The sequence below is a fragment of the Trichomycterus rosablanca genome, chromosome 24 (genome assembly GCF_030014385.1).
Source record: "Trichomycterus rosablanca isolate fTriRos1 chromosome 24, fTriRos1.hap1, whole genome shotgun sequence".
NCBI lineage: Eukaryota > Metazoa > Chordata > Actinopteri > Siluriformes > Trichomycteridae > Trichomycterus > Trichomycterus rosablanca.
In genome coordinates this window covers 16,512,343-16,525,096 of record NC_086011.1, presented here as the reverse complement: position 1 = coordinate 16,525,096, position 12,754 = coordinate 16,512,343, and the positions used below count along the sequence as shown (strand labels likewise).

General features: G+C 39.0%; 2 protein-coding genes across 2 annotated transcripts; one reads left to right on the top strand and one right to left on the bottom strand.

The window, feature by feature from the left end:
• Positions 1 to 1,515: 1,515 nt before the first annotated feature.
• gnl3 (G protein nucleolar 3) lies at positions 1,516 to 6,961 on the top strand. Its single transcript, XM_062986922.1, has 14 exons — positions 1,516 to 1,566; positions 1,759 to 1,817; positions 2,487 to 2,627; positions 2,720 to 2,839; positions 2,954 to 3,043; positions 3,376 to 3,615; positions 3,712 to 3,856; positions 4,049 to 4,136; positions 4,767 to 4,944; positions 5,221 to 5,363; positions 5,598 to 5,734; positions 5,810 to 5,997; positions 6,444 to 6,501; positions 6,695 to 6,961. Exons 1-14 carry the CDS (start codon positions 1,554 to 1,556, stop codon positions 6,802 to 6,804), a joined length of 1,710 nt encoding a protein of 569 aa, XP_062842992.1. The 5' UTR covers positions 1,516 to 1,553; the 3' UTR covers positions 6,805 to 6,961.
• A 608-nt stretch (positions 6,962 to 7,569) lies between these two features.
• On the bottom strand, positions 7,570 to 12,534 carry glt8d1 (glycosyltransferase 8 domain containing 1). The gene is made up of 10 exons (XM_062986497.1): positions 12,482 to 12,534; positions 11,648 to 11,706; positions 11,058 to 11,156; positions 10,759 to 10,966; positions 10,226 to 10,334; positions 10,053 to 10,137; positions 9,822 to 9,934; positions 9,484 to 9,650; positions 9,141 to 9,253; positions 7,570 to 9,059 (listed from the first exon to the last, which is right to left on the bottom strand). Exons 2-10 carry the CDS (start codon positions 11,661 to 11,663, stop codon positions 8,875 to 8,877), a joined length of 1,095 nt encoding a protein of 364 aa, XP_062842567.1. The 5' UTR covers positions 11,664 to 11,706; positions 12,482 to 12,534; the 3' UTR covers positions 7,570 to 8,874.
• Positions 12,535 to 12,754: the final 220 nt, after the last annotated feature.

Sequence of the window (12,754 nt, the reverse complement as noted above, 5' to 3'; positions counted from 1 at the left end):
CCTGCTATGGAAAGTCATCATTCATTCATCTGCAGTAACGGTTTTATTATGGCGAGAGTCCAGCTCACTTATTCACACTCACTCATTCACTCTCCTTCACCTAGGAACAATGTAGAATAATAGGGCAGTTATAGCCTAGTGGTTCAGGTACTGGACTAGTAAGCAGAAGGTTGCTGGTTCAAACCCCACCACTGCCAGGTTGCCACTGTTGGGCCCTTGAGCAAGTCCTTTAACCCTCAATTGCTTGGAATGTATACTGTGAGTCGCTTTGGATAAAGCATCTGCTAAATGCCAAAAATGTAAATGTAAAATATAATAAACATCTACTTCTAATATAATATTTAACCTCTAGTTACATCTACTCCTAATTTGTTTTTGTTACTGTTTTATCTTGGTATCTTGGTATATGTATACCACATTTACATTTTATGCATTTAGCAGATGCCTTTATCCAAAGCAATTTACATTACAGTTACGGTATACAGTCTGAGCAATTGAGGGTTAAGGGCCTTTCTCAAGGGCCCAACAGCAGCAACCTAGCAGTGGCGGGGCTTGAACCAGCAACCTTTGGATTACTAGTCCTGTGCCTTAACCACTAGGCTATGGCTTGCCTACCGTTGTTTTTTAAATACTTAAATTTAGTAATTTTTTAGAAACTGCTTTATTCTAATCAGGGTCTTGCAGGACTTAGATCTATCCTTCATTTTATTTATTCATTTATAATGGATTTATCTATTTTCCTGGCTGCTTCTTGGTGAGTTGGGACCAATCCTGAAAAGTTCTAATTCATTATTTTTTAGTAGCCACTTTATTGGGATGGGAACACATCATGGGCAGGATGCCATTAACTTTAGAGAAAGCACTGGGCACAAGGTGCAAACATACCCCAGATTGAGTGCAACGAGGAACATGTGCCATTGGGACCTGGATTCAATCCACTGGTACAGTGACGCCCGGATCTTCAGAACATGGGTTTGATCCTCGCCTCCAGACAGTTTCAATAGGGTACTAAGGTTTCCTTATACAAATATAGATAGATAGATAGATAGATAGATAGATAGATAGATAGATAGATAGATAGATAGATAGATAGATAGATAGACAACCAAATAGACAGACAGATGGATAGATAAATAGGATGGACAGACAGACAGATAGATAAATGGACAGACAGCCAAATAGACAGACAGATAGACAGACAGACAGACAGACAGATAGATAGACAGACAGATGGATAGATATACACACAGACAGATAAATAGATACTTTATAAATCCCCAACACATACAGAAGGTTGAATAACTGCTCTAAATAGCTCTTATATGTGAGTAAGGAGTGTTTTCTGGTTGGCTCCGGACCCAGCGCAATTCTAATCCGGATGAATAGATTAAATTGATGAGTGTTTAGGCTGCGTGTGTGAACCAATCATGCCTAAGAGAGGTGGAGTTTGGTGAAATACGGGTGGGGAAAAAACAGCGCATCTGCCGTTAGGAGGCGGAAGCGGAAAGAGTCGAGTCCACGTGTGGGGACAGCGCGTGCAGTTCAGCAGAGCCATGAAGAGACCGAGTGAGTGCATGTGTTCATTTGTTTGATTTATACATATTTTTTTTAACAGTTTAGTGGTTATTATTAAATAAAACTGTGTTTTAAGTGTATTAGATAGTGTGGTGTTTTAATTGGTAATAATTAGTGTCAGTTTTAAGCTGAAAATCTGTAATATAGTAAGGAAGCTAATGCTAAGTGTGTTTGTGTATTCAGAGTTAAAAAATGCGAGTAAGCGCATGACCTGCGCCAAACGCTTCAAAATCCAAAAGAAGGTGAGTACAGTCATGCAGAATGTCATAATGCAGCTGCTTTTCATGTTTATTTATTTATTTTTGGCTATTTGGTATATTTATTTGAATTGGATATAAATAATTTTATTTTTCTATTTTTTATGCTAGTAAATAATGAGAACCCACTCCAGCAATAATGTTTGTTGTAAACAGCATCACCACATTAATAGTATGGTTTGCTTAATTTGGATACCCAGAACGCCAGGTCCTTAGATAAGTCATGACGTGGTGTGGTGGGGTGGGGTGGGGTGGGGTGGGATGGGGGGTGGAAACTCCAGTGGCCTGCAGGGGTTCTGACTTTAATTTCATTTGACACTTTCTTGTCCCACACCAGTGACACAGAAATGCCTTTACAGAATAGTGGAGGCTGTTATAGCTGCAAAGGGAGCATTGGGGTTGATTGATATGAATGCCTAGGGTTTTATATTTTCCTAACAAGCTTAAGTCAGGTGTACACATACTTTTGGCTATGTTGTTATGTCTTAGATTATAGTAAGTGGAACTAAAAAATTGTATGTTTTTTTTTGTAATTACTGTCTATCTGAGTTTCATTTACATTTATCTTATACCTGTATGTTTATGCTTGTTTGAATGATCTATTTCTATGAAGCACATTGACTCACTGTATATTATCTATCAAAAAATTCCCAGGTTCGCGAACATCACAAAAAACTTCGAAGAGAAGCCAAGAAGAGTGGAATCAAACGAAAGACCAAGAAGGATGTTGGTGTCCCGAATAGTGCTCCATTTAAGGAGGAAGTGCTCAGAGAAGCAGAGCAGAGAAAGCTTGAGGTGCCCTGAAACTGACATGTAACTTAGCTTCTTTTCTGCTTTTTAAACTGTTGTTATTATTTGCTAACCAATATCAAACTGTCTTGATGCAGCTTGAGGCACTGAAGGAACAGAACAAGTTACTCAAGCAGAAGGGAAAAGCAGAGAAAAGAAAGAAGACCAAAGAGGAAAGCAGCGCCGATACAGAGTCCAAAACGAAAAAAGCAAAAAAAGTAATATGGTGTTTATTAATAGACATTATGTAAATGCTTTGTCCAAATAGCAACTCTTATTTCTACCATTAATTATGACTTCTGTCAGTGTTTTTAACTGGTGTGCTTTTTCAGGAGGCAAAGGTGAAGGCTCAGAAAGAAGCGAGGGCAGCTGTTGCCAAGGAGAAAAGTGCCAAGAAGTTCAGATGCAATGAAATAAACAAGGTAAAACTTATTTTAATGTGTTTACTTGTCTGTTAATAATAAGTGCCTTTAAAACTACATGGGTTGAATTAAGGCTCCAGTGCTTAAAATGTACTGGCATAATAAGATGTTAACTAATTATTAAGGTAGTCTGTCATGTTTTAATTTTTGAGCGGTAAGAATGGGGTAGATTTAAAGGTGCTCGGAAGCGCCTGGAGCCGCAGACCTTTACCCATGACTTTATCATTATTGTTTTTGGGTAAAATCTCACAGTTCAAAAGTAATGGCTTCTATGGGTCATGAATTGCTTGAGGTAGAAACACTTAACACTAACCATGTCCTGTCTCCTGTAGGTTATTGAAGCTTCTGATGTAATACTGGAGGTTCTGGATGCCAGAGATCCTATGGGCTGTCGCTGTCCTCAGCTGGAAGAGGCCGTGCTGAAGCACGAAGGAAATAAAAGGCTGCTGCTTGTAGTAAACAAAATAGATCTTATACCTAAAGACAATCTTCAGAAATGGGTTGCGTATCTTCAAGCACAGTGTCCAACGTTTGCCTTTAAAGCCTCCACACAACTACAGGACAGAACTGTGGTATGGATGAACTTGTTTTTTAATCAACATAGTAAATACCACACACTATTAGCTTTTGATCATGTACTAATCGTATCCTGTGTTTTATTGTTTAAGCTTGAGAAGAAGCAGAGAGTGGCTAACAGGGCCGTTGACTACAGCAGAGCGGGAGCAGCACTTGGCTGTGATTCTCTTATGCAGATACTAAACAGCCTCGCTAGCAAGAAAGGCACTGACGTCATGCTCAAAGTCGGCGTTGTCGGTAATACATGGATTTAACTCTGCTGTTTTTTTTCTGTTATAAAGTTTTGGCCAAATGACATGATGAGTATCCAAATTTCATACATCACTGATGACTAATAATCCAACTCTGATTCATTTGGGTTTTTCTACATGTTTTAGTAACATTTGCTTTTGCTTTGCAGCAATATAGTGATTTATTTGCATGTTTTAGGGTTTCCTAATGTCGGGAAGAGCAGCATCATTAACTCTCTGAAGGGAATAAGAGCGTGCCATGCTGGAGTTCAGCGAGGAATGACCAAGTATGTTCTTTTATTGTAAAAATATAATCAAAGCTCTAAAGCAGAGGTTCCCAGTCCAGTGCATTTGGCTTTCTTTGATCCTTAGCCATCTCACTACAAATATGATTCTACTATCTGAAGATCAGGGAAGGTTTAAAGCACAACCTGATAGTAATGCGGGGTGACGAGTATATTTTTAAAAACTCGGTTTGTTTAGTTGAGTCTGAGACGGTGGTTTGCATGGCTTTTCTGTGTAAAGACAAGCTAACATTTTTATCCCAAATTCTGCCATGGCAAATATCTGGCAACCCAGTATTTTGTAACCCAGTGTTTGTGCAGAGCAGTGCTGTTTTTTATTCAATACATTAATGAACAGAAACTGTTCTGTTTTCTCAGTTACCTAGCTCAGAGTACCAGAGTATTGTTTTCTGATTTCTTTAATCACTAAGGCCTGGATGGGGAACCTTTGCCATCTGTAACTAATTTTTTGTTATCTTTGAAGCATGATGAAGTGTATTGATCTGACATGACCATGAAGTCTGCATCAATCCAACACTGATTTTCAAAGTCTTTTTTTTTAACAGGCACTGAATAAATAAACAAAATCAGGCATATAATCTGTGATTGCTGTACTATTGTGCTTTTATCCAGATGTATGCAGGAAGTGCATATCTCAAAGACAGTGAAGCTGATTGACAGTCCAGCAATTGTGACGACTGCTTCGAACTCTGGAGAGAAGCTGGCGCTGAGAAGTCTGCAAGTGGAGGAAAAAGAGGAGAATCCGCTAGAGACTGTCAGACATGTGTTAAATCAGTGCAACCAGCAACATGTGAGTATAACTGATCAGTACACATTTCTTTTTGTTTTAAACCAGTGAACTGGTTAATTGATATTGTATTGAAGTTGCTAAAACATTGGGACAAACTCCTGAAAATGTGCATGGCAATGCCCATTTCAAAACAATAGTGCTTGTTACAGTCAGGGATACCCCAAGATTATTTCAGCTGTCATGTGGGGTGTTTGGACAGCATATCCTAATGTTTTGGCTCACCTGTGAATGAAGGGTAACAATTGTTCTGAACACTATATTATGTATTCTGTTTAGATCATGCTGCAATACAACGTCCCAGACTACAGAAACTCCATGGAGTTTTTGACCTACTTGGCCAAAAAGCGTGGCTACCTGCAGAAGGGTTCACTGCCCAACACAGAGCAAGCTGCAATGTTTTTTCTCAATGACTGGACTGGGTAAGTTGAGGTCATGCAAACTTATGCTACTCACATGTACATAGTGCTTGTGTAGTGATGATTATAACAGACTTAGTATGTTCTTCGTTTACATACAAGTTCATGTTATTAGATATAACACATGTATGTAAACTTTTAGGGGTATAACTATGATTCTGATTTAGAATTGCTCTCTGACACTTGAAATCTGAATCTAAAGTTCTTGTTTTGTGTTTGTGTGTGTTTATGTATCAGGGCTAAACTAAGCTATTGCAGCAAAGTACCCGAGTCAGGCAACCTCCCTCCTCACCTTACTGAAAGCATGGTTACACAGATGCAGACGGGGCTGGAGCTGGACAAGCTGAAGACGGCCAACGAGGAGATCATCAAACGTATGTTCCCTTTTTATTGACTGTGTTATGTCTCCCCTTTGCTATAGATGTTAATTTGTATTTTGTTAATCCTAGGAGTGCGAAATCCAAGTTTAGCCAGTACCATCAGCTTTAACTCAAGGGGCTTGACTAATGGAGTGCTGAACGCTGGTGAGATTCCACAAGAAAAAGCCACTGCAGTAGCAGCAGCAAAGACGGATGAGGGAGAGGAGGAAATTACTGAACACGCAGAGGATGGGGATGAGATTGAAGATACAGAGGAGGTATGCCTACAAGTGTGCCTACAAATCACAGACTAAAACTGGCTATAATTCAAAAGCTCTGGGACTCTGAACCTTAAATGTTAATGCTGGTTTAACTATTTTTAACACATTTTGAGCATAGTTTTCATTATTTCACAAGTTAAGATGCCACAGATGGGCTTGCGTTAGGTGATAAAACAGTGTAGCTGGCACTCAAACTTGTGACCAGTGTGGTGAAAACTTTCCCACAGCCACAGATTTTACTACATAGTGCCATAAAAGTTTTTTGGCAAAAAAAGAGATTGTTGTAAAACAAAATTCTGGCATTATGTTCTTGCTGATTGAAACAATGTATATTGATTTTGAATCACAATATGTTTTTAAAATAAGTTGCCTATGATGATCTGTGATTGTGTTCTAATACTGACATCAGTAGTAACATATTTGTGTCTTGGTTGAAACATTAGGTTGAGGCTCCTGCACCCAAGAAGAAACAAACACCAAAATCATCTCGACAGAAAACAAGTACGTACTTTTAGCTGTTTTCCCAGTTTTGGAATGTTTCTCTTATTTAATACCTAACAGACCTGAATAAATTCAATAAAGGATTTGATCACTGCTGCATCAAACAATGGTGTCATTGTTCAGTTAAAAATTAGATAAGAATTAAATGAATGTACATGTCAACCTCAAACTCATCTTCATTTTTAAATTACAGGTGAAAAGAGGAAAGGAAAAGCAAAGCCCACTCCTGTTAACACTGATCTGTTGGCTGCGCAGCAGAAGGATGATGACGACGCCTATGACTTCAGCACAGACTTTGTATAAACCTCTCTGTGTATGAAGAACAGATTTTACCTGCATGACTCAGCCAACCTGGTCATCCTTCACCCTATTAATGCATTGACTGAAATCTGTCCGGAACACACATTATTATACATTATGTTGTATATACAACAAAAGATTAAAACTGTAATTTTCTGTTCTTTTGGCTTTGATTTGCTGTCACATTTATTGGACCAAGACTGATGTTTCCAGTCACTGAACGGTTGGTAGTTGCTGCAGAATGAGCATTAGATTTCCCACGGTGCTATGATGAGAAACAAGCTTTTAGAACAACCAACACAAACATTTCTTGCCAACTCTACACTGGCATACATGTTCTAACAGCATATTAGGTGAATGGGTACTTAATTACTAATTTTAATTATTAAATTACTAAATTAAGTATCCACTGATTAAGACTAGAGGACGATTAACACACATTGTGCATGAAAATAGCTCTAGTCTTTATCTGTACACTGGGTGTGAACAGGTAAGTGTTCCTAATAAAGAGATCAGTGAGGGTAAACAGTATTTAACAATCCCAACAACACTACTGCACCTAATGCTGTTATACAAGAACACATTCAGTGCTGAGTATAGTCTAAAACCCAATGTTATTTATTACCTAGTAATAGATGAGCTGGCTACATTAAGTAATTGTATACCCATTAAGCTCACCTTTATGGAGAATGTGGATTAATCAGTGAATGTATGTACTAAATAGTTGCACCTAATAAAGTACGACAAAGAATTACTAATAATACTCAACTTTATTTCATATATATACAAATTGGTTCACGTTATCAGTAACATTGAAGCTGTAGCTGTTATAAATGTTATACAAAAGCAAAACAGATGCTTGGTAGAATCGGCGAGGACACAAAACATGCAGGTTTTACATTTATACTAACGGAAAATCGGAAGGTAATGAAAAAAAATCCCTCTGTGGTTGTGTAACGTGCTTGGAAAGCCAAATGAAACGAGGCATCAAGTTACAAATGGTTTAAAAACAGGTCCCAGTGTAGCTTACTGAATTATCACTGCAGTACGTCTTCCGTAACAGTGGAATAAAGAGAGAGAAAAGATTTCCTATAATAATGCTGGGCCTTTTATAACATGCACATTGAGGACTGAGGTAGCTTTTTAGTGATTCTCTTCTATGTGGGATGTCTAAACAAGTGGTTGATATAAGTGATGATAAAATACATATGCTGTTTCAAGTTCTCGACCAAGCCTTTGTCTATGTAGAATATGTAGTGTTAATGTTCAAGAATTACCAAAAAAACTCATCGTAAATCTCCACCCACATTAAAAATACCACCACCTATGACTGTATTAACACCTGCCATCCCATAATAACAGGCCAGGTAGCTGAGTGTGCATACATTTGTCAGAAACAAGTGGGATTTTGGTATCAGAGTGCCAATTTAAAAGCAGCAGCTGCAAATATTTTGTTTTATAGTTTGGGAACCAGCCAAAATACGAGTGAGTGCTCTTTAATAGTATGGCGAAACCATTAAATGTATAGACATCATTCTGGGACACTTATTTTTGTAACAGCCAAACCTGTTGAATTATACCATAATGGATTTTGTGTACGTAACCTAAACACAGAGCAGCTCACCACTGATACATTATTTTGAATCTAAGGTAAAAACCAGTGGGATTTTAGAATCGCTATCTTGCTTCAGTTTTTCTTAGATTATTATTATTATTATATCTTATATCAGTCATTAACGTTCTGCTGCTAAAATGTTCAGCTATGGTATCATCATTTCTTAGTGATTTAAATGTCAGATGTGAGGAAAGTCGAACAGTGGCGCTGCTATTTTCAATTTCTATATACTATAATAAATCCGTCTTTGCTATATCCTCATCCCTTTGTCCAAATCTGTATTTAATACACTTGTGAATGTTAAAGGCATCTCATTTTTTAGAAAGACAGCCATGTTTCACTGAGAAAAAAGCTGTAAAACCCCTCATACTGCTCAGTGCACATTATTTACTGTAACAACATACACTGTGCTTAAAAATTCATTCGTTTTGAAGCATCCTGGTGGTCAGACTTCCATCTTATTTGTCCTCTGAGTGTTTCCTGATGGGATGAAATTTACCAGTAGGATCTGGAATGTACCACTTGTCCCAGACCTCAGTGAAGGACGAGGCTCTTCCCCAGGGCTTGTAGTGTCCGTTCCAGTGGAGGAGCTTGGCAGCTTTGATGAATTGTGGCGAGTACCGATTTCCAGCTCCAGTAGCTCCTGAAACATAAAGTAAAGAGGAATAAGTGAAAGCACTTGTGCTTATGAAGCAGACATACTAGTTCCTGAATTGTTCCTTACCGAGATGCCTGATGTGCCACATGGGGTCGATGCTGGAGTGGCGTTTGTAGAAGACGATCAGAAGGGGGGGTGTGGTGAAGCTATCCGCTAGTGTTTTGCTGTACAGATCCTCCCTGATCAAACATACAAAAATGGAGAAATATCAGATGGCACCCATGATGAATTACTGGATTTTTTCCAAATCTAACCACTGCCAACTTCCCTGTTGCAATTCTGCTGCTGGTTGTACCAACCTTGAACTGGGAAGTTGTGACAGTAGTAAAAACGTAAATAAAACCAGACAGCATTGATTTCCAAAAAGAGGTAAGTGGCATGCTGGTCTGTGATGGACTGGCACACTTACTTGACATTGCGCTCCATCAACAGTTCCAGCTGCTGCGTGATGTTTTGATGTTTCCATTCGGTTAAGTTTGCCACCATCACTCCGGGGTTGAAGGAGCACGTGTTGGCTCGCATTCCCAGTTTCCTCACCGCCTCCTTTTTAAAGTCCAGAAAGCCAAGATAATTGTTCTGAAAAGAAACGTCACATGCAGTGTTAGCTTGCGATTAGTAGTCGAGGTACACATGGGGCTGCGGCCCTTCATGGCCAGCGTGTGGGTGGTGCAAGCAGCAAAGAGAATATGGAGCACATACACACACACACTAAAGCTAAAGCAAAAATTGGATCAGACCGATATTCACCTGGTTTCCAGCTCCTCTAACAATGCCTTTGGTGGAAGCAGAATCACAGTCTTCTGAAAAAGCAGCTGCATGTCCAGCCTTCAGGCTTGTTTCAAACAGTTCCTGGATATCTCCTACAATAAAAAAAATCAGCATTTCATTAACCTATTACAGTATGTCCTGTGTGTAAATGTGTGTGAATTGGTGAGGATTACATTTATGTGAGAGGAAGAAGATACACAGTGTGACTACCTTGTACGATCACGTCATCGTCCAGGTAAATAGCTTTCTCTGCATCAGGTAGGAAAGTTGGCATGTAGAATCTGGCAAACGTTAGCTGAATTAAAAAAAATATATACGTTCATAAGAAAGAAGTCACGGTCACATTAATATACCCAGATTGTTAGAAGAAATGATGTAATTACCGGTTTCACTAAATCTATCTGCTGGGGATCTGAGGAGATTTTGCCCTCCAGGATCTTTGGTTCGAAGGTGATGATCTTGTGCTTGATGTCTGTCTTACTTAACCAAGTCCTAAAAATGAGGGCATGTGGTTAAGCTACACAATTGCAAACATGAATATACAGTATTTACTACATAGCCAAAAGTATGTGGACATCCATCCTTATTATTATAAATGTTTTATACATAGGTGTAAAAAAAAAACAATCATGCTTTCAACTTTGTGGCAACAGTTTGGGGAAGTTGCTGTTCCAGCATTACTATGACCCTTTGCATAAAGCAAGGTCCATGAAGACAGTTTAATGAGTTTTGGCCGGCAAATAGCTTTAATTCTAACTCCACTGAACACATTTGGGATGAATTGGAACGTCAATTGCAAGCCAGGCATTCTTGTCAAACATCAGTACCTGACCTCAAAAATACAAAAACACTTTAACGGTTGAATACTTGTTAGATGGGTATGAAAAAGCCACCATGGTATGAATATGCCACCCACCTGAGATGCCCAACTGACTCATTGAGTGTTACAATGTTGAAAACAACACTGGCTTTGCTGTTTCGGATCAGACTGTTCATGGCAGTGACAGTGGCACCCAGCCTTTCTTCAGCAGCTGTGATCACCACAGGGATCTCGTTGCCCGTCCTGACTTTACGATCGGTAAAGAATCCACTCTCAAATGGCAGAATTGCACCTGAAGCTGCATCTGTGGATTACACATGGAAGTTCATTTAATAGTATGATGCAAATCTTTACAAAAAAGCTATCTAGCTCAAAAAGGTGCAAAGATTTGGTACCTGAACTGTCTTGTTTTAGAAAATCACTGAGGTTGAGCAAATTGCGGTGCACGATGATTAAAAAGGCGATTGAGAGAAGCACCAGGATCACCACGTTCACTGAAACGAGGAAAGTGCAGACTTGCATAAAAAAAGCTTTTAAACAGGTGGTACAACAATCACTGGTTCGTCTGGTAAAAATGACAATTGTACTGTATTTTTTACAAATTTGGATTCTCACAGATAGTGAGACATGCTATACCCTCTGTGAATCCCCCACCACTTGCTTTTGACCAGCCGTGGAGGTAGATTTTGCAATGGCAATGCGGAGAAACCGCATCCGACCTTTCCTCCCTCAGACACGGCCAATTGGTGCTGCCACTGACGTAGCCGAGTGCAGTGTGGTTGAAGAACACAGAGGTACCGTGGTGCTCTGTACAAGCTCAGGCACTCTTTAAAAATCTTTATACCGTGATGGCACGTGCCGGAGGAGACATGTGCTAGCCAGCCGCCCTGCTCGAGCAGGGGGCAGACAGAGGTCGCCAAAGTGCTCAGGGCAATTTAGTATCACCAGAGTGGGTGCAAAAGGGGAAAAATTAGATGATCTTTACCTTTTCGTAGTGTCATTTTGCTTCAATCACCTTGTGAAGCAAGCAAGCTACTGCATCAGCTCGGGAAAGAGGAAAGAACATCCATATTAATTAAAGCAAAGGAAATCAGTGAATTATACAAATAATGATCCTGTTTGCTCATATTACATATACTAGATACAGACTTCTGTAATGTTCAAGCTTGTATTTGGGCTTCTCTTTGCTTGGTATCTTTATCTACCAGCCACCCAAGATATAAATAAAATCCATTAAAATATGTACACATGTATATCATGACAGTGTTTGAATTTCACTGATTTTTGGAACTTTTCTTTCTATATCTGTATATAAAACTTTTCACCTCATCCAGCCACTTTTAACGGCCATCAACAATCTTCTGGTAGAATCCTTGACTTAAACCAGGTTTGTTGGTTTTCTGGCACAAACTTGACTTTTAGTACTGTCCACATATTCTCAACAGGGTTAAGATAAGACAATTTATTAGGACATTCCAACAGCTTCATTTACCCAGAATGAGAAACTTTATACCCAGTTTTGATTTGTGCTCTGGGTCTTTGTTTCAAGGGAACAATTTTATCCAATAGTTAAGAAATTTGCAGGAACCTTTCTTCATTATTATTGTTCTCTTTCTGCAATGCATTAATTTACTAGAATCAGAAATACCACAGAGCTTTAACTCTCATCATCATTCTACAAAGTAGGTACAGTTGTTATGCTGTTGTAAATGTCCATGGTTATAAAAGCATGCATGCTAAAGCAGACACTTCTGTTAGCCATCACAAATCCAAACTTGAACACAAAGCCGTTAAGCTGTGAGATAACATGTTAACTTACCTTATTATACAACATTTAGCCCTCAGATTTACACCTACGATGCCAACTCAACATCAACCCTCGACGACGAAGTGAGAACACAGCTTTTTTTCTTTCTGAAAGTACAAAAAAAACCCGTGGCAGAAATTCACAGATAAATAAATCATCTACTGTATAACGTCCTTTTAAGTTATGCCTATCTACTGATATATAGATCGCATATAGAAGAACGAAGGCCCTTGAGTGGAACCGTCCATCGTACTGCCTGATTAAAAATCACATACACTATACAAA

Coding starts and splice junctions, on each gene's coding strand:
- gnl3 (XM_062986922.1), top strand. Junction 4,137..4,766: donor GTTCAGCGAGGAATGACCAA/GTATGTTCTTTT, acceptor GCTTTTATCCAG/ATGTATGCAGGAAGTGCATA. Junction 5,998..6,443: donor AGATTGAAGATACAGAGGAG/GTATGCCTACAA, acceptor TTGAAACATTAG/GTTGAGGCTCCTGCACCCAA.
- glt8d1 (XM_062986497.1), bottom strand. Junction 9,935..10,052: donor CGATGACGTGATCGTACAAG/GTAGTCACACTG, acceptor TTTTTATTGTAG/GAGATATCCAGGAACTGTTT. Junction 9,060..9,140: donor GTGGCACATCAGGCATCTCG/GTAAGGAACAAT, acceptor TTTATGTTTCAG/GAGCTACTGGAGCTGGAAAT.